Source organism: Lontra canadensis, unplaced genomic scaffold (genome assembly GCF_010015895.1).
Source record: "Lontra canadensis isolate GAN:19392208 unplaced genomic scaffold, GSC_riverotter_1.0 scaffold43, whole genome shotgun sequence".
Lineage (NCBI taxonomy): Eukaryota > Metazoa > Chordata > Mammalia > Carnivora > Mustelidae > Lontra > Lontra canadensis.
The window spans coordinates 2,395,564-2,417,325 of record NW_022631037.1 but is presented as its reverse complement, the minus strand read 5'-3'; the positions used below and the strand labels follow the sequence as shown (position 1 = coordinate 2,417,325).

Sequence of the window (21,762 nt, the reverse complement as noted above, 5' to 3'; positions counted from 1 at the left end):
GGAAGAAAAAGGAAAGTCACAGTGTCCGTTTTAAGAAACGGAGTGCCATTTCTTTAAAGTGCCTTTAATTCAAAGTGATCAGTATGCCAAAGTGGCAGATTTTGACGTGACATTCTGTTTTTCTTCATGGGTTTTTCCCAAAGAGAAAGTCACTAGTACAGCTTCCCACCTCAAAGTTCAGTCTTCGAGGTGGGAAGGGATGTTGCTCTCAGAATCTTTTCTCAGGGTAGCTTGAGACTTTGAATTGCCTGTTGCTCCTATATGTCTCTTTCCTACTGCTCAGGTTTTCTTCCTTTCCCACCATGCCTCGCAATCACCTAACTCACAGCATTCAGTCTCTCTGGGTCTGTTGTGTAGTTTACTTATTTTTTTGAAGGGATGGAAGAGGACCTTGGAGACTGCCTCTTTCCTTTGTGAAACTGTGATTTCTCAAAGAATATATCCAATCCAGGGTCCATTTTACTGTCAAACCTTCTAGTACATGTACCTGACATCACATAGTAAATGTTATTGAAAAGTTTCATTTACATTTTTCCATGTGCAGTATTTTAGTTTATTATTTTATAAAACTCTATCTTGAAGCCATGTGGATGCTAAGAATTCATTGTTACACATAATTACATCATATTTTATCTACTCAGTAGGTTCTAATTTTCTTAAGGTAGAAGTGAAGGTTCCTAAATGATTATTATTGGGAAGCTATTTAATATTTAAGAGAAAATGAAACCCAAAATACCCTTTAAAGTGGGCAAACAATGACAATTCAAAGTAGAAGGTGCTGAGATCATTCTGGTCTCTTTAATGTTGAATGACCAAAAAATACCAACAGTTACTTCCATTTACCAGTCTTAATGTGTGTAGTGGTAACATTACTACCATTTCAGTGGATGGATAACATACAGCAAGTTCTAGTATTTTTTCCAAACTGTGGATAATTTAAAAAATCTGTTGCATTGCTCATAAAGCTTAGAACTATATGGATAAAATCCTTCATTTTGATTTAAATAATCTGAAATGTGTGCCTTTGTCACTTACAAATATTCTGTGATTTAGCTTATTCTCTTACTAATGACTTGTGTGGGCTAGTTTATATTCCCCAGGTTTTTAGAGGCAGTAAAGTTAGGGAGTCTGTTAAGCAATCTGAACTTAAAATTTTGTCAGACATACACAAATAGTAAAAACCCACAAAGAAATGACTGAAAGAACCAAGGATAAAGTCATCCGATTTTAATGACAATCCGTTATTTGTCTGTTTGTGAGAATCGACAGAGATGAATGTTCTCCTGATTCTACTAATGGGAAATGTTTGTAAATACTAGAACATGTTAAACTTTTGGAACTATTTTATTACCATTTTGTTTTTTCTGTGACTCCGGAATTCCTTGGTGAGAATTGAAAGGATCTCACTGGACTGTTTTGTGTAGTAGAAGAAGCATTAAATTTGGATGTAGAAACGTGAGGTTGGACTCTCACTTTTCCATTTATATGCTGCTGAATTACAATTTAGGGCCCATCCAGCCCTTGAATTTCTCATTTGTAGAAGGCAAGGATTAAAATAACTGTTCCCTACAAAGAGTTGTTAGTATCAGTTTAGCTAATCTGTATGTAAACTATAAATCACTATACAGAGTAGTTATTGTTACATAAACCCAAACCCTAACCTTGGGCTAAGTAGAGTTCTTAGAGTATTAGAATAGAAAGAAAATTATGGCAGTAATTTATTATATGTGCCTGATAATTGGGTGGGGAAAGAGAGATGCAGAAATGTGGAGTAACATTCCCAAGGTCTCACAGTTAGCTGAATCTCCCAACTTTGGAACCTTAGTCCCCCATCTTTTTAGTGAAAATGATTTGCTAAGATTGTATTGGTTATGAAAAACTGAGTGAACGTTTAGTAGATTGAGAGAAAATGAGAAATGGGATTTTTCAAACTGTAATTTTACAAGTTACATATTTTCTGTATTAAAATAGTATCATGCTTTTACCCAAAGGAACATAGAATTACATTTTTATATATTGTACATGAGAGATAAACATTCCCCCCAAACCTATGAAACTCTCAAAGAAGGGGGTCCCTAAAATGTCCTCCAGGTTGTATCTTTTTAAAATAGGGATTTTTACTTAAAATTTTATGTAATTAAAAATTAGATCTGGGGCACCTGGGTGGCTCAGTGGATTAAGCCTCTGCCTTCGGCTTAGGTCATGATTCCAGGGTCCTGGGATCGAGCCCCGCATCGGGCTCTCTGCTCAGCAGGGAGTCTGCTTCCCACTCTTTCTCTGCCTGCCTCTCTGCCTACTTGTGATCTCTCTCTCTCTGTCAAATAAATAAATAAAATCTTAAAAAAAAAAATTAGATCTGGAGCAATGGCCTTTTCAACAATTGGGAGACTGTTCAATGTATTTTATACTTCACTAAATTAAGTTGAGGGACATTTTAAGCCAGAAATATATACCTTCATAACCAGTTAACTGATTATTGGGATATATATATATATATATATATATATATTTCAAATGCCTTTAAATTGTATCCTAACTTGGGGTTTTAATTTGTATAATTCCCATAGACTTTAGAAAGTTCAAAAAGAGGGGTGCCTGATGGCTCAGTTGGTTAAGTGGCCAGCTTTTGATTTTGGCTCAGGTCACAATCTCAGGGTCCTGGGATTGAGCCCTGCATTGAGCCTCGTGTGGGGCTCCGTGTTCAGTGAAGCTGCTTGAGGATTCTCCCTCTCTGTACCTCCACCTTCCGTTCCCTCGAAAATAAATAAATATTTTTTTTTAAAAAGAAGTTCAGAAAGATTCAAAGACTTCTTTTTTCATGTATTCTTAATTCAAATAATGAATTTTTCAGAGAACATACTTTTACACTGCTCAACCATGTGATAATCTCTGGCTTCTAGAGTCAGATGATCTAATAGTCACTGATATTGTGCATGATGTTGAATTACCTTTGGCTTTTTACCCCTGCACAAACTATATGAAAGCCTCACTGGTCAAAATATATTTATTACTGTTTGTTTAGATTATTAAGTTTCCAATAATAAATTTCAATTTCTTAATAGTTCTAGAGAAATAATACAGCTATTTTGAAGTACTCTTTGAATGAATATACTAGTCTAATTATACACACTTCTAAAAGCAAGAAAGGTTACTGAAATATTCAAGTTGGCTGTCTTTGCATGCCTTGTATGAAGAACAGTGTGCATTATTGAGAAACCTGACTTAATATTTTTGTGAGAAAGTAGAGTCATTTGAATAAATGATTTTTTTTTTCCAAAGAAGTGTGTTCATTTTATTTTGGAATACAGTGGCCAAGAAAATTAGAATTTGTGGCTTCATCACTCTTTTCCTTTTCTTGTTAAATTCTCCACTGATATTACTCTGGGATTTGCTATTTTCATGTCATCCATAAATGTGTTCTGTGTTGCTTTAGGGAATTCAAAGTAATTTAGTTTCACATTGTTTTTGCATTACAAGTGTAGCTAATGTTTAAAATGAATAGAGTATTATAGTCTTAGCAGTGGATGTACAACCTATAAAGAACCTTTGTGAGCTGATTTTGGCAGTATTTTCTCAGCACTTCTGCTGGAAACAAAAGACCCCATATATCTTAATATCAACCTTTCATTTTAAATGCTTCAGCTATATTTAAAATCTGCTAGCTGCAACTTTTATAAAGCATTCCTTCTATCTAGATATATTTTCACAATGAAAATTATTATTTGATATTTGAGTTATGCTTCTTTCCTTTTTTGTCTTCTAATCCTATCCATACACCTATAGTTTATTTTAACAATTTCATTCCTAAAAATAAAACTTAACTTAGTTGCATGCTATTAAAATTGATATAACAACTTTCACTGCAAAATAAGCTCCGCTGAATGTCAGAAATATGTGCTAGATTCCTATTTGAGGAGATTTCAGTCCTATAAACAGGCTAGGAATACTTTGGATTTATCCCCACGCATAGGAATCTGACTGCCATCACAAATTTCAAAAAAAAATTTTTTTTAAAGACTTCATTTATTTACTTTCAGAGAGGAGAGAGAGAGTATGAATTTAAAATAGCTGAAGAGTTGGGTGATTTTTCGCCAGTTACATTCACCTGTTCACACAGACCATAAGGATGCAGGTTGTTCCAGGGACAGTGCAGTTTTGCTAAGTGTAAATATGATTGAGGAAGATGGAGACGAAGGAATTGAGGATGTTTTCAAGGGAGTTTGAAAAGACAAGAAATAGTGTAAAATATTTTTAAAAATGGTTGAAGTCCAAAAAAAGTTTTCATGCTTTTGTAAGCTTAACTACTTATTTATTTAAAGATTTTATCTAAATAAAATCTTGACAGAGCGAGAGAGGGAACAAAATCAGGGGGATTGGGAGAGGGAGAAGCAGGCTCCTTGCAGAGCAGTGGGCCCAATGGAGGGCTTGATCCCAGGACCCTGAGATCATGACCCAAGCTGAAGGCAGACATTTAATGACAGAGCCACCCAGGCACCCCTATAAGCTTGACTATTTAGAACACAGGTGATTCTTTGCATGTTTGGCTTTATATTTATAGTTCTTTTGGGAATGGCACAAGTTTTCCAAAAGTTGTTTTTAAAACTCTGAACTTATTTTGTAATAAGTAGACTGATTAAAAGAAAATAACTTCGTTCCCTTGGCTATTTCTTACAAAAGTAAATTCCGACTGTTTTGTTTTCCAGAGAGTTTTTTGAGTAGGAAATGTCAGTAAGCTGCTTTCTTTTTTAAGATATTGTGTAAGAATACATTATTTGCTCAAATGAAAATTCCTGTTGCAATATCTTTAAAAACATCTTCAAACAGTTGCATAATACCATTGTCATAAGTAAGGACTCAAACGGACTCATTGTTTTGGATAAAAGTTTTTATCTTTTTTTTTTTTTTAAGATTTTATTTACTTGATAGAGACAGAGAGAGTACAAGCTGAGAGAGAGGGACAGGCAGAGGGGGAAGGAGAAGTGGGTTCCCTTCTGAGCAAGGAGCCTGATCCTTCTAGCAAGGAGCCTGATTCGGGACTCCATCCTAGGACCCTGGGATCATGACCTGTGGCAAAGGCAGAAAACCGACTGAGCCACCCAGGCACCCAGAAGTTTTTATCTCTTTTTTTTTTTTTTTTTAAGATTTTATTTATTGATTTGACAGAGAGAGATCACAAGTAGACAGAGAGGCAGGCAGAGAGAGAGAGGGAAGCAGGTTCCCTGCTGAGCAGAGAGCCCGATGCGGGACTCGATCCCAGGACCCTGAGATCATGACCTGAGCCGAAGGCAGCGGCTTAACCCACTGAGCCACCCAGGCGCCCCTCTCTTAAATGTGATACTATGGGAAAGAGTAAACCTAGGGAAATGAGGTCAGTTATGCTGTTTTGCAGAGGGACATGCTTTAGGATTTTTTTTTCATTTTTTTTTAAAGATTTTATTTATTGATTTGATAGAGAGAGATCACAAGTAGACAGAGAGGCAGGCAGAGAGAGAGAGAGAGAGAGAGAAGCAGGTTCCCAGGATTTTTTTTTTCATAGCACACATGCCCCTTTGTGACTTGTTTATCTTTTTGCCACAAATTAATTACATTTTATTTATTGCAACGTAGGTGAATGGCTGTTCATCTCTGAAAAAAAAATTGGGTACAGAATTTGTCTTAATATGAATGTACCAGTTTTAAGTTTTTACAGAACTTAAGTATGGCTTCTAGTTAAATATTAGAAGATAGAAAATCCTACACTGCTTTATTTTTTGGTCCACTTCAGTATCCTCAGTTAATTTTATTCAGAAAGCGTGATTTGTGGAATACATTTACATTTTGTGAACCAATTGTTTTAGAATATTTTCACAAAATAACTTCATTTTAGCTTTTTTTTGTAATTGTTTGGACTATATCTTTTGAAAACATTTTCGCATAAGTATGACTTAAGTTTGCAGAATCAAAATTTCCAGCTTTAATGAACTCTTCTGAATATACTGAACTCTGAGCTCCCATATTTGCTCCTGTACTTTATTTCTCATCATTACAACTAGTATATATCTTGAGTTCATATGAAAAGTGAGACAGTGTATTAGTATTTTATATACATTACCTTGTTTGATCCTCATAACAACCCTTTGATGTGTCATGTTATCTCTATTTTACAGGTTAAAGAAACTCTTGTTTAGAGAGATTTAGAAATTTGTACAAGCTCATGGAGTAGATATGTACAGAGTTTGAGTTTGAATCCATTCTGTTAGACTCCAAAATCTGTTTTCTTCCCACTAAGTTAGATACTGTATGTCTGTTTCATTTTGTGAAATCCTGTGCTCATCTGGCTTCCCTTGAAGAAGAAGGAACCCTTTGGAGGACAAGGACCTTGTGTTATTCATATTTATGTCTTCAGAGCCTGGTACAGATTCCAGAATTTTTAAAATAAGCACTGAATGAAAGACACTGACATCAACGAAATGGTAGCAATGAGGCATGTACCAATGAAGTAGTTTCTCTAGTATAGGCACTTACTTCTTCACATACCTCCAACCCTTTTGATGTGGTTATACACATGCATGCCCAAAAACACACATACACTCTTTCATCCTTACCAATCCTGCAACATTGAGAATTTGTTCTCATTTTGTAGATCGGAAAATCAAGATATAGGGGTGCCTGCCTGGCTCAGTTGGTAGAACATGTGACTCTTGAGCTTGGGGTTGTGACTTTGAGCCCCATGTTGGGAGCAGAGATTACTTAAAAATAAAATCTAAACAATAATAACAACAACAAGCAAACAAAAGAAAAGATCTAGGAAAAAAATGTGGTTTGCTTAAGATCGCACCACTAGTTAGTGACAAATTTGGGATGCAAATCAAGATTTTCAAACTTTCAACCTTATAACCATCAACTCCAGGCTATCCATCTGTGCTAGTGGAAACCTATACTTTATTTCCTGATGTGTTTATTTGCTTATTGAGAAATAATGGCAGGAAAACAAAGGTGTCCACAAATGGATTGTGTCTAAAGAAGACACCTTCTGTTGAAGTGATGAATGTATACTCTATGCTCAGTCTTTTTATATATAGTCTTTCACTAATTTTCCTTTACAAAGCATATATTTTGCAAGTGGTAATTATAGTTAGAATTTTAGTCTAAGAATAAAATAGTTCCAACGAACAAACTGTAGGAACATTAAACCCATGACCAGGGGCACCTGGATGGCTCAGTGGGTTAAAGCCTCTGCCTTCGGCTCAGGTCATGATCTCAGAGTCCTGGGATCGAGCCCCACATGGGGCTCTCTGCTCAGCAGGGAGCCTGCTTCCTCTTCTCTCTCTGCCTGCCTCTCCGCCTACTTGTAATCTCTGTCTGTCAAATAAATAAATAAAATCTTAAAAAAAAAAAACAAAACCATGACCATATCATACTGTAATCCTGGTCTAGCAGGATTCCTGGCACATTCAGAGTATATTAAAAACTGCTTTGCAGACTTGCTCAAAATACTGTGCTGCTGCTGCCTTTTTTTTTTTTTTAATTTTTTTTTTTTTTTTTAATTTGAGAGAGAGAGCGAGCGAGCAAGCATGGGGGATAGGGGCAGAGGGAGAGAGAGAGAATCAGCTCAATCGCAGCACCCTGAGATCATGACCTGAGCCAAAATCAAGAGCCAGCCAGGTGCCCTGAAGTACTGTGCTTCTTGAGTAGAAAGATTTGCTTTACTAACACCTGAAGAATGATGACAGTTATAGGCAATCTGGTGTTTTTGTGTAGAATAATTATGTCAGCACAATTTATATGTTGTAATACAGGACTTTTTAAAAAAATATTTATTTATTTATTTGACAGACAAAGATCACAAGTAGGCAGAGAGAGTGGGGGAAGCAGGCTCCCTGCCAAGCACAGAGCCTAATGTGGGGCTCGATCCTAGGACCCTGAGATCATGACCCGAGCCAAAGGCAGAGGTTTAACCCATTGAGCCACCCAGGCACCCCTGTAATACAGGGATTTAAAGTAAAAATTTATACTTCTACATGTAATATGAAGCATGATATAAAGAGTACATTTAACATATCTTAAACACTTATAATTTTTATTTTTTAGGTCCATTTTTTTTTTTTTTCAGTAGAATTTTTTCCTAATTTGTCTTTGGTGTGTATCAACATTTTTGACATGTTTGGTAGTATAATCCATTTTTTTCTAATAATGCTTTAAAAAACTATGAAAGATGGGTAAAATTTGAGTAGTGTGTATAATATGAAATTATGAATCAGAAAAACTTCAGGAGCATCTGGGTGGCTCAGTCAGTTAAGCATCTGACTCTTGATTTCAGCTCAGGTCATGATCTCAGGGTTTTGAAATCAAGCTTCATATTGGGCTCTGTGCTGGGCATGGAGCCTGCTTAAGGTTCTCTCTTGGGGCACCTGGTGGCTCAGTCGGTTAAGCCTCTGACTTAGGCTCAGGTCATGATCTCTGGGTCCTGGGATTAAGCTCTGTGTCAGGCTCTGCATTCAGCTGGGAGCCTGTTTTCCCTCTCCCTCTGCCCCTCCCCTGCTTGTGCATGTGAGGATGTTCTCTCTCTGTCTCTCTGTCTTAAATAAATAAAATCTTAAAAAAAAAAAAAAGATTCTTGGGACACCTGGGTGGCTCAGTGGGTCAAGCATCTGTCTTCGGCCCATGTCATGATCCCAGGGTCCTGGATTGAGTCCCACATTGGGCTTCTTGCTCAGCGGGGAACCTGCTTCTCCCTCTGCTTGCTGCTTCCCTGCTTGTGCGCTCTCTCTCTCTGACAAATAAATTTAAAAAATCTTTAAAAAAAAGATTCTCTCTCTCCCTTTGCCCCCCCGCCAAACTTCAGATATTATAGCTTATCGATATTTGAAGGTGCTAGTATTTTATCTCCTTCTGCAGTGGACAAATTGCCTCTAAATTTTAATCTGGAAGATCACTAGAATGACTGAAAAAGGTGTACAACTACATGGCTTTTATATTTTTACTATTTCTATTAGAGTTTCTATACAAATTATTCAAATCTTGATTATAAAAGAAAATCAAAGTGTAAACACATTATTCAGATAACATACAGAGTATTACTACCATGTTGTTTCTCAGTTTTATTCAGTCATAAATGCAAAGTAGAAGTATGTAACATATCATTGGATTTTATTTGCTTTATTAGCTCCTCAAGAGTTATTGATCTATGAAATGGCAGAGAATGGAAAAAATTGTGACCAGAGACGTTTAGCAATGAACAAGGAACAATATAATGGAAGCTTCACAGGTAAATTATGGTGGTTTGGAGGGAGAAGATCTGCAGGTTTAAATTATATCCTTTCCATTGAAGTAAAATAGAAATATATCTGATACTTACTGTCTTTTGTTAATATAATAAGAAAATAAGATTCTTGTATGTCTTATATAAGATTACAGAAGTCCCCCCTGCCCCTTGTCTGCATTTTCTTTTTCCACGGTTTCAGTTACCTGTGGCCAACTGCAGTCCAGAAACAGAATGATCGATTATTAGAAGGTCAGTAATAACCCAATGCCAGGTTACAATGCCTACATCATTCACTTCACTTCATCTCATCACATAGACATTTTATCATATCACGCAATCTCAAGGACAGTAAGACACTTTGAGAGAGAGAGTTAACATTCATATAACTTATAGTATATTTTTATAATTGTTTTATTATTACCGCTGTAAATCTTGCTACCTAATTTATAAATTAAACTATCACAGCTATATAGATATAGGAAAAAATATATATAGGGTTCAGTACTGTCTGTGGCTTCAGGCATCCACTGGGGATCTTGGAACATGTCCCCTACAGATAAGGGGAGACTACTGTAATTATCTTTTGCTTACTCCTCATAGTAAGTGGAATTATGGGCCAGTGCCTATATGGTGAATTTTGATAGTGATAGCAGAAGCAGCCTAGTCACAGTCACATCAGGAGTGTTCTAGGTACAAGATTAGTATTTGTTAATCTTATGGCGTGTTAAGTATTTATTTGGTATTGTTTGGTGCTCAGTTTTATCATGCCATTTTGTAACTTTAGAAGCAAATTATAAAGTTACTTATTATACTAGTCCTAAATACACAAATATCAAAAAAGTCAGAATGTGATCATTGTGGGTTTATTTTAAATTTTTCATTTGTGACAAATTTATATTTTCACCAAATTTGGAGTTTGTGGTAAATTTCAGTGTATTTGACTCTCATTCATACATTTACCAAAAGGAAAAAAAAAGCCCAGAAAACCCTGAAAATTATCGCTTTTATTTACATAGATGGTTCAAGTAGGAACTTTCCATAATGTGATTAAAGGGCAATGAAAGATTTTTCACTTCTCTTAATTGTAATGGTTTTCTTTTTGACTTCTAAATTGTTTGGCATCTCAAACATATTGCACATAATACTTTGGCATGGTGCTAATATATCATAAAAATTCTCTTATATTGGAAGAAGTACAGGCTCTCTGAAATAGTAGTTTCTCTTTGTCTTGATCACTACATTGCCTTGCAGAAGACATTTTGCAGCATTTATCTGACTTTTGGTTACTCTGATCATTGATAAATTTTATATCATTTCACCAAGAGTTTCAGGATTCAGAGATAGGCATGCATATATCATATAGTCTCTTTCATATTAGGAGCTTTTGCATGTTCTTTTTTTCTGTCCTTTCTTTCAAAAAGCATATACTTTTATATATTCTTCCCCTGCTGCCCACCCCTTGGAATTTCAAATTAATGTTAGTATGACACATTTACTCTCCTGTACTGTGGGCTTTTTTTTTTTTTTTTGGCTTAATATTTCCTAGAGATTGTGCTATAATTGCACATGAAGAACTTCTTCATTATGGCTGCTTAATATCCCATTGTATGAGTATACCATACTTTAATCACTCCTCTGACTTATGCTGTTAACATTTAAGTTGTTCATAAGCTTTGCTTAGACAAGTAACATTGCGTTTAATAAACTTGTACAAGAGACATTTCACCTCATACCTAATCATTCTTAGAAATGCAATTACTGGGTTATAGGGTATATGAGTTTGTAATTTTGATAATGACCTTAATTGTACACTTAGACACTTACTAAGTGTCAGACTCTTCTGAGAGCTTTACATACATTAGCTCATTTAATCTTTGCAGTGACCCTAGAAAAGTAAGTACTATTTTCATCTTCATTTTAGAAGGGGGAAAACTGAGACATAGAAAGGTTAACTAATTTGCGCAGGGTCACATGACTTGTAGCCAGGATTTGGAACTAAGTAGTTTGCCTTCCTGTTTTGAACTCTAAACCACTTTGTTCTGTAATATGATACTAATTGCCCTTCATAGAAGATGGGCTAACTTAGTATCCCAATAGCATACAAGAAAGAAAACTTGTGTCTTGAGAATGAAATGATTGCAAAAATAGTTCTCAAGAGTAGAGTAGAAGCACTTAGTCTGTCTAGGACTTATCGTGTGAACACATTGCTTGTTTTTTGAGGTTAATATGCAGTCCTTCAAATGTGGTATGGAAAGTAGATAAATTTTGAAAGTGATTGGAAAAAGTGAACATTCTGTTTAGATTTCTGCGCTGTTTTTCAGACCCCTCTTCAGTGAATGAAAAGAAGAGGAGGGATCGGCAAGAAAGGCAGAATATTGTCCTATGGAGACAGCCACTCATTACCTTGCAGTATTTTTCTCTGGAAATCCTAGTAATCTTGAAGGAATGGACCTCAAAGTAAAGAGTCTTTTATTACCTTTTATGTAAACCTTATTTACTAATTTTAGAAATCTTTAACATTCTCCTATTCTCTACCAACTGCTTTTTCAAAATGAATTAAATTTAGAATGTTTTAGGAACATATTTATTTTCCTTTCTATAGTTTGAAGAAAAATAGATTAGGGGAACATATTGCTATTTGCTCACTGGATTATTACAGTTGGCCCCTGTCTTACATTGAATCTTTTATGCAAAGGAGAACATAGGAAATGAGAGAGAAGTTGGGCCTGTGTGCGAGAGATACACTGATTATTTAGTAGGCCAGGGTTCAGGATACGTGGCACTTTTACTGATAATTTGAGCCAATGGAGAAGTACTCTGTCAAGGAAATGTGTTGTATCTTTAAGATTAGTACTTATGAGCCCTGTTTCAGATATCATAAAGACCAACTTGAACTTTTGCATGCCTTATCATTTTGGGCCTGCCTTTCTAAGTTATTATCTTTAATAATGTCCTACGTTTTTATTGTACTTAGAGTTTATAAAACATTTTGTAACATTTTTCAGTTCATTTGATCCTTAAAGCAACTCTGAAACTAGTAAAACAAATACATGATTACAGTTGACCCTTGAACAACATGGGGATTGGGGGTGCCAACCCCCACATAGTTGAAAATACAACTTTTGACTCCTCAAAAGCATAACTACTAATAGCCTACTTTTGACCAGAAGCTTTGTGTATGTATTATTATACTGTATTCTTATAGTAAGCTAGGGAGAAGAAAATGTTATTAAGAAAATCATAAGAGAAAATATATTTATAGTACTATACTTTAAAAAAATAATCCACATATACTCCTGTGCAATTCTGACCCGTGTTGTGGTCAACTGTATTATGATTTTAAAAACAAGAAATAGAATCAGATTGGTTAAGTGTCTCTCTCAAAGTGCAATACTTAGGGACTTTGACCCAGGTCCTCTAACTTGAAGGCCAGTGCTTTTCTCATTATATTATGATGCCTCTCCCGGTGAGAAGTTGGGATATAAACAAGATCAGTCTTTTTTGGGTAAAGGAAAGGAAAGTAGGGTTTATGATTAAGAAATTGGTTGTTCTGTACCCATTTATCTTCTCTTAACCTCCTTTTGTATCCCAAGAGACCATTGTGTTTAAGGACTGAAGAGTTCAGCCCAAAAAAACCTGATTCTATAGCTATGCTAAATAACCTAAGTGCTTCAGCAAGAACTTGTTTTGGGAGTGATAAGTCCTGTGAGATATTTCATTTGTTTTTGTTTTTAAATTGTTTTTAAGATTATGGCATCGTCAAAGCATTGTGGTGTCTTTTTTACTGCTGCTTGCTGTACTTATAGCTACGTATTATGTTGAAGGAGCACATCAACAGGTAAGAGGTTCAGCAGCTTTTCTGTTCTTGTACCTTTTGTACCTCCCAAACAGTTTCAAAATGGAACTATTGTGGGTTTGACAAAATTTCTGCCCTCCACATTTTTAGACTTGGTTTTGTTTTTTAAATTTATCTCAGAACTGATATGTTACTGTCTTTCTTTTAAGAGCAAATATTAAAAATATTCTTGTCGCAGTTGATGGCTGCTGAGCCTTTATATTTGGCATAGATCATTTTTACTTTCACGGATTCAAAAGTAACTTTCCTGATGGTGTTTAGTCAGAATAGCATGAATCCTTTAGTCAGCAGCAAAGTCTTCATATTTTCTATAACACCCTCCTGTGATCTGTCCAGATATGGTCATCCTCGATTGAAGGTTAGGTTTTATATGTATAAAAAGGGAGACATTCATTTGTCTGTAGTCCGTAAGTACAATACAACTGAAAGAAAATAGGACATTATGTTAATAACTTTTGTTAAAATAGTAAAACATTAATGTATTCTAATACAAAGTGGTTCTAAGAGTGGTATTACTTTATTTTTTGAAGCATTTAACCTCTAATCGTAGAGAAGTTTTTATAGTTTTAAATGCATTTCTTTCAAATATTTTGAAGAAATCTGTGTGTGTCATTTAGAGTTTATAAGGAACTGGTTAGATTAATTTATTTGCCAGTATGAGAATCTAGACTGTAGTGTCTGGAATTCCTCCAATAATAGTTCAGTGGACTTCATTCAGCTTGCTCTTGTTTAAAAAACATCTTAATCTTAAATATACAAAAGTAATTTTATTCCATTTTTTACTTGGATAAACAAGAATATGTTCCATTCACAAATATATAAATAACTGCCCACTCTCACCGCTGTTTATTACAATGCTTTCTTAAACAAAGTCTTTGTTAACTTTCAGTTATCTTTAAAACTTTTAATTCTCATAGTTATTAGTAATTTGCATTTTTCCTGTAAATGTCATTTGCAATAGTAGGATTTTAAAGGCCTAAACCAAAAGCTTTATTACAATTAGATGAATTTTTTATGTAAGAAGAATTAGGTCTCTTTTAAGGTGTTTTTACCCTTAATGCTTTCTTCCTACTAGAAACTTACTTTAGTTGGTTTGTTTTATTTTGATTGTAGGTAATAACACATTTTTGTTTAACAAAACTGTTGTGGGTTTTTTTTTTTTTTCACTCTATTCTTTTTGTTTTTCAGTATGTGCAACGTATAGAGAAACAATTTCTTTTGTATGCCTACTGGATAGGCTTAGGAATTTTGTCTTCTGTTGGGCTTGGAACAGGGCTGCACACCTTCCTCCTTTATCTGGTAAGAATTATAAGGAAGATTGAAAGAGATGTTTTAATTGGTGCTTTTACTTCAGAAGTTAAAATTCTAAGATTTTTATTTACTTACCTTTGCATCTTAAAAGCATTCTCATCCTCAGATCAGTAAGTTTGATTTACAATTCTGTTTTGTTTTTCCTTTTTGATTGAGGATTTAAAAAGAGAAGAGGGAAAAACCCTTGAGCAGATGAGATTGTTTACTTAAATTAATTCAGCCAGGAAATGTTTTTTATCTTTCTGGATTATCGAATAATGGTTCTTTTGCTTATGCAATTGTCATTTTAATAGTTGAAGTTCTTTAAATATATGAAATTATCCATGTAAGCCATGTAATGGCTTACAAGCCATGTAAGACTTAGAATTAATTTGAACAGTTTACTTTCTCTGTTAATCAGCAAATGAGAAATGGTGTCTTCCCTCATGTCCTCAAATATCATGTATACACACCTGGATAGTCATTTTGGCATTCTCACTGAATGTGATTAATGAAGTATTAATGTGTGTAGAATTAAAAGCTTTCTTAAATCCTTTAAAATCAAAATATAAAATGTACTCCTCCTAAAAAATACTATTTTACTTAAGAAATTAGAAAGATAAAAGATAGGTTTTCGGGGCACCTGGGTGGCTCAGTGGGTTGGGGTCTCTGCCTTCAGCTTGGGTCGTGATCCCAGGGTCCTGGGATCGAGCCCCGCATTGGGCTCTCTGCTCAACGAGGAGCCTGCTTCCCCCTCTCTCTGTCTCCACCTGCCTCTCTGCCTACTTGTGGTCTCTGTCTGTCAAATAAATAAATAAATAATCTTAAAAAAAAAAAAAAGGTTTTCCAAATGCATGGAAATTATAGCAGGGCTAGGACCAGGGATGACTAGCAAGACATCTAGGGCACTGAATTTAAATGGCGCTTCCAGGGTCATGTAAATATGGACTTGATGAGAGAGCGTTTCATTAAATTTTGTGCCCTGGATGCCTCTCTTATTTCACTGTATTCCTGTTCCTGAGGAATTGAAAGCAACTTCATACTTGAAGTAGCTTGATCTTCATTGGGGAAAGACAGGTGAAAATTGTCACAGTTGTATTGATTGCCAAAATAAAGTTCAACACAGCAAACACTTCCAATCTTTATGCTTCAGTGAATTCATTTCTGAAGCAGGGAAATAAGTGTTAAGGAGTGATTGTTCAGAAGCCTGCTAAATTAGTGGCCTGAAGAATAACTTGAGGATTAATGTGTAATTCATAACTTCTTCAAGTCTAAAAGACTTTAAAATCTCAAATTTTAGAATTCTATTCATGATTTGTTGCTGATTTTATTACACGTAGGGACATAAATCTTAGAACTAATCCACAATAGTATGTCTTTAATAACTACAGTTTTAGAAGTATAATGTTCTATTAGAGGTTGAGGGAGAAGGGAAAAGAATTACCGTTATAGGTTACCTTTTGTTCTTTTCTAGACCTTTTCTCTGAGATTCCTTGGGAAAACCAGATTAAGGAATTCATTTGTAGCATTTGATTAATTTAGAACTATCTAAAAAGCAACACAGGTTGCAGATTCTGCCAAATTTTAAGAGGGATTCTAATGAAACTTAGAAATTCCACAATAAGTTAAAGAAATTTGAAACAAGGAAGTTTTATGTTTCCTGTTTCTTTCCATATCCGTGAGAAACCTTTATAAAATGACATTTATAAAATATCTTCATTGATCCATGTATCCAGTAAAGAATTTAGAAAGATACAAATAATCATTTATTATAAAATTCATTTGAGTGAAAAGTCAAGTCTTTGCTTTCATAAATTAATTAGTTCTGCTGGGGGATCAGAGGGCAGATTTAATGGGGTTTGGTTAGGCGTTTCACAAGTGTAGAAGGAATTCTTCAAGAGCTATTTGAAGGAATGTATTATACTCTCATTAAAGTCAGTACTGTATATGTTGCACTAGTTTAGCAACCATGAAGAATTAGTTAAGGAACATCTGAAATTGTATTACATTGTACTTAAGAGCCATATAAAAGTTTTGTGGCAGGGCACCTGGGTAGTGCAGCCAGTTAAGTGCCCAACTCTTGCTTTCAACTCAGGTCATGATCTCAGAGTCGTGAGATTGAGCCCCCCCTCTGGCTCCACGCTGGGCATGGAGCCTGCTAAAATTTCTCTGTCCCTCTCCCTCTGCCCCCTCCCCCTTACACTCTCTCTCTTTTAAATAAATAAATAAATCTAAATAAATAAGTAATGGTTTTGTGCCATTATCACTGCTAATAATAAACTGGGGTCCAGAGTGGATCAGGTCATGTTTTAGCATTAAGTAAATTTTTTATTATATTATTTTATTTTATTTTTATTTTTATATATTTATAAAATTATTAATATAATATTAACCAATAATATTATATATAATATCTATAAAATTCATAATAAATACTTATATTATTTTTATTATATTTTATTTTAATTATTTAGATTTTATTTTATTTTTTAAAAATTTTTAAAGATTTTATTTATTTATTTGAGAGAGACAGAGATAGTGACAGAGAGCACAAGCAGGGAGGAGAGGGAGAAGCAGGCTCCCCACTGAACAAAGATTCTCCATGCAGGGCTCTATTCCAGGACCCTGGGATCGTGACTGGAGCTGAAGGCAAACAGTTAACCAACTGAGCCACCCAGGCACCCTTAGAATTATTTAAATGTGCTAAAATTAAATACAAGTAAAATAACAAGATCCCATACATGATACTGGCTGTAGTGTGGGAGATAGATTGCAAGTGGGAGAGAAAGAAGATGGGCAATTATGATAATCCTTCTGAGAGACGAGGCTTCTGTGGAGGTAGCAGGAAGTATGTAGAGGAGGGGAGATTACAAAAAAGAACTTGCAGAGAGAAGGCAAGCAGAATGACACCAAAAGATGGCATAAATTTTTAATATTTCAGAAGAGTGGTTAGTAGCATTGAGATGGAACAGGACAAATCTTAGAGAAATGTGATTAGTACAAAGATGTTGTGATTTGGTTACCTGGGAAGGAGCCAGAGATAACTGTTGGTTAGATGTTGATACTATTAACTGAATAGTTTTGTGTTCACTTGTGTATTCAGTATGTATTATAAGTATCTAAAAAGAGAAATTATAAGTATCTAAAAAGAGTAATTATATTGCAACGTAGATGAGCTCTTCACCTGACCCACATGGGTTGCCGGTGCCAGTGATTGGACAGAAAGAAGGGGGATTTGCAAAAGACTGAGAATTCACCTACATACTTACCTTTCTCCCTTCCTTCCTCCCTTCCTTCGCTCATTGTTCCTTCCTTCCTTCCTCCCCCACCTTTTTAGAGCAAGGGAATGAGAGCATGCCCACAAGCAAGGCAGAGGGAGAAGGATGGAGAGAGAGAGAGAATCTTAAGGAGGCTCCATACCTAGGGCTCGATCTCAGGACCCTGACTGGGATCATGACCTGAGCCAAAACCAAGAGTCAGTTGCTTAACCAACAGAGCAACCCATGAACCCAGCCTCCCTCCCCTCCCTCACCTGCCTGCCTTCCTTCCTTCCTTCCTCCCTTCCTTCCTTCCTCCCCACCCACCCTTCCTTCCCTCCTGCCTGCCTTCCCTTCCTTCCTTTCCTTACTTCTGGCTGGCTGGCTGGCTTGCTTGCTTTGCTTGCATTCTTTATTTTTTGGACCAGTTTTAGGGCTGCAGAAAGGGTAAAGTTTCCATGTATCGTTCTATACCCACACAGCTTCCCCTGTGTGGTTTTTTTTTTTTTAATTAAAGATTTTATTTATTTATTTGACAGACAGATCACAAATTGGCAGAGAGGCAGGCAGGAAGGTTGGGGGAAGCAGGCTCCCTGCTGAGCAGAGAGTCTGACTCTGGGTTTGATCCCAGGACCCTGGGATCATGATCTGAGCTGAAGGCAGAGGCTTTAACCCACTGAGCCACCCAGGTGCCCCTGTTTTGTTTTTTTAAATGAGGTATGATTGACATGAAATATATTAGTTATAGATATACAACCTGATAATGATTTCACTATTAATAATATCTTACTTTGGTACAATACATTTGTTACAGTTGAGCCAGTATTGATATATTATTAACTAAAGCCAATTGCTTACAATGGAATTCATTTTTTGTTTTACAGTTCTGTGGGTTTGAAAAATACATAATGTGATATATCCTCCATTATAGTATTATATGGAATAGTTTCACTGCCCTAAAAATTGCCTGTGTTCCACCTATTTATTCCTACCTTCCACCTCTCTTCTGCCCACAAACCCTTAGTAATCACCAATCCTTTAATTGTCTCTGTAAGTTTTGGCTTTTTCAAAATGTCATATAGTTGGATTTATACATCTGTCTTTTTCTGCCTGGCTTCTTTCACTTAACAGTATGAATTTAAAATTCCTCCCTGCTCAGCGGGAAGCCTGCTTCTTCCTCTGTCCCTCCCCACTGCACTCGCTCTCTCTCTCAAATAAATAAAAAATCTTTAAAAAAAGAAAGAAAAAGAAAGAAAGAAAGAAAGAAGGAAAGAAAGAAAGAAAGAAAGGAAGGAAGGAAGGAAGGAAGGAAGAAAGAAATTCCTTCATGTCTTTTTTTATGGCTTGCTGCCTCATTTCTTTTTTAATGCTGAATAATATTCCATTTTCTGGATGTACCCCAGAGTTTGTTTATTCATTCAATTATTGAAGGACATCACAGTTATTTCCATATTATAGCAATTATGAACCAAGCTGCTATGAACAATCATGCACTAAGTTTTTGTGTGTATATGAGTTTTCAACTCATTTGGCTAATTACCTAGGGGCATAATTCATGGGTTGTGTATGTTAATTATTGGTATGTAAGTAAGCAGTTGACTTGTATATTAACTTTGTATACTGCAACTTTGCTATAACAATGTTTCAGAACTTTTTTGTTTATTCTTTAGGATTTTCTACATTGATAATCATCTCATCTGCAAATAAGTTTTATTTCTTTCATCTTAATCTGTATACCTTTTCATTTTCTTTTCTTACTGTATTACTTAGGTCTTCCAGTGTGGTAGTGAATAGAAATGGTGGGGGAACATCATGCCTTGTTCCTAATCTTAGTAGGAAAGCCTCTAGTTTCTCACCATTAAGTATCATGTTAGCTGTAGGGTTTTTGCAAGTGTACTTTATTGAGTTGATAAAGCTCACTTCTCTTCCTAGTTTGCTCAAAGTTTTGTCAGGCATCAGTGTTGTCAGTACTTTTTTAAGGGCGCCTGGGTGGCTCAGTGGGTTAAACATCTGCCTTCAGCTCAGGTTATGATTCCAGAGTCCTGGGATTGAGCCCCACATCAGGCTCCCTGCTCTTTGGGAAGCTTGCTTCTCTGTCTCCCTCTGCCACTCCCCTGCTTGTGCACGTTCTTGTGCTCACATTCTCTCTCTCTCTCTTTAATAAACAAAGAAACAAACAGACCAATATAGCAAACAGATTCAGTATGTAAAGTCTTTGTTAAAAAGAAGTAGACTCAGTATGTGACATTTCCATCCGATCAGATTATTTTAGTTTTTAGACCTTTTCATTTAGACATAGGCTTTCTTTCCAGGATTCCTGAAGTATAATAGGGCATATGAAGAAAAATGAGCAACTACAAAAAATAATTTTCAGGGAAGTTGAGCAAAAGGAAAATATATCACTGGTCTTTATTTTTCAATTGCCTGGTTGGGATGGAGGTCAGATTGGAAGAAGTTAACACCACTGTTACTACTACTGTTAATACCGTAGCAAACATTATCATTGTACTTGTCATAGTAATACTAACTAAAGTCGATTCTATTCTTTTTTAATCCTTAATATTTATTTTTATGGTATAAATACCTTTGGGGAGATTTTGCATTCCCGGCATCATATTTAACTCCAGCCACAGATTTGCTTTGACCAATGAAATTTGGGCATAAGTGATAGCTATTGGTTCGTGGCAGAAACTGCAAGGTTTGTCACACTCTTTCACCTATCCATTGTATGAAGATGGAGCCCAAGACTCTGTAATGAACAGATTCCCTTTACCATTCTGTGATGAGTATGTATAGGAAGGGAGAAATAAACTTTTTTATCTTAAGCTCCTGAGATTTTTGGGTGGGTTGTTGTTACAGCTTATCCTGAATGATAGACTAACAATGACTAAATGTTTACTATGTGCCAGGCTGTGTGCTTAGCACTTTATATGAATTATCTTATGTAGTCCTCCCAAGAGGAAGGTAGTTAATAACCAATAGGGTATCAGTTGTAGAGGAAAAAAATTATTCAATAAGTATAGACTATCCACTTGTAAACTTTGGCAAATATAGAACAGATCAAAATAGCAAGGAAACCAAAAGCAAAAGCAGAATCAAGTAAAGGTCTAAAAATTTTACCTGTGTTATTTAAGAAGCTATTCTATGAGACCAGTGCTCTAACCCCTGAGCTATGGAGCCTTCTCCTTAAGAAGCTATTCTAAATAATTTTTTATTTTTAAAACTTAACACTTTCTTGGTGGTAGATGATCAAGAGTTCATCCTTATATACTCCTCTTGCCTTTTATCTGTGAAACGTGATTGTGTTTTGAAAGTTCTAATTACGGGGCGCCTGGGTGGCTCAGGGGGTTAAGGCCTCTGCCTTTGGCTCAGGTCATGATCCCAGTGTCCTGGGATCGAGCTCTGCATTGGGCTCTCTGCTCGACAGGGAGCCTGCTTCCCTTCCACTCTCTCTGCCTGCTTCTCTGACTACTTGTGGTCTCAGTCTGTCAAATAAATAAATAAAATATTTAAAAAAAAAGAAAGAAAGTCCTAATTACACCTTCTTTCATTTATGAGCCTTTATTCTCACATAGGGATGTGATATTAACATTTTCATGTTTTCTGTTTTTGTGCTAATGAAACTGTCACATTTTCTATATACATATATAACTCCTCAGTCAAGGAAACAAGTGACCATGTTAGAAGAGTAGTCTGGTCAGAAATTTAACTATCCTTTTGATAATAATTTGTAGTAAAATAGGTGAAAAAGAAATGAAACGTAGCAAGTAGAAAAGATTTAATTCATTCTTCATCATAGTACTCTTTACTAGAAATCATGGCTTAAAAACAGAATAGGGAAATCTTTCCTATATTTTAAATAGGCAAAATTTCCCAATTATGTTCTTCTCAGTATGGAAGTTACCTCTTTTAAATGTTTCATTTAGCTAATTATAACTCATTTTACAATTAAATGGTGATCTCAAACTGTTACTATATTTCCTATAATATTAGTTACCTGTATATCTGCCTTTAAGATGAAAAGATTGTCGGGGCGCCTGGGTGGCTCAGTGGGTTAAAGCCTCTGCCTTCGGTTCATGTTGTGATCCCAGGGTCCTGGGATCGAGGCCCGCATT

At 35.6% G+C, this 21,762-nt stretch overlaps 1 protein-coding gene across 4 annotated transcripts in view; it reads left to right on the top strand.

The window, feature by feature from the left end:
- The window catches only part of VMP1 (vacuole membrane protein 1), a 137,697-nt gene that overhangs the window by 12,726 nt on the left and 103,209 nt on the right, over positions 1-21,762 (top strand). For 3 of the 4 annotated variants that reach the window (XM_032871901.1, XM_032871902.1, XM_032871903.1), the window contains 4 exons: positions 9,146-9,247; positions 11,566-11,701; positions 12,992-13,082; positions 14,289-14,399. In XM_032871901.1, the coding sequence (XP_032727792.1) occupies positions 9,172-9,247; positions 11,566-11,701; positions 12,992-13,082; positions 14,289-14,399 (414 nt within the window). In that variant the 5' untranslated portion in view covers positions 9,146-9,171. Of the gene's footprint in view, positions 1-6,371; positions 6,392-9,145; positions 9,248-11,565; positions 11,702-12,991; positions 13,083-14,288; positions 14,400-21,762 lie in introns of those variants that run through there. The other variant, XM_032871900.1, reaches the window with a different exon arrangement.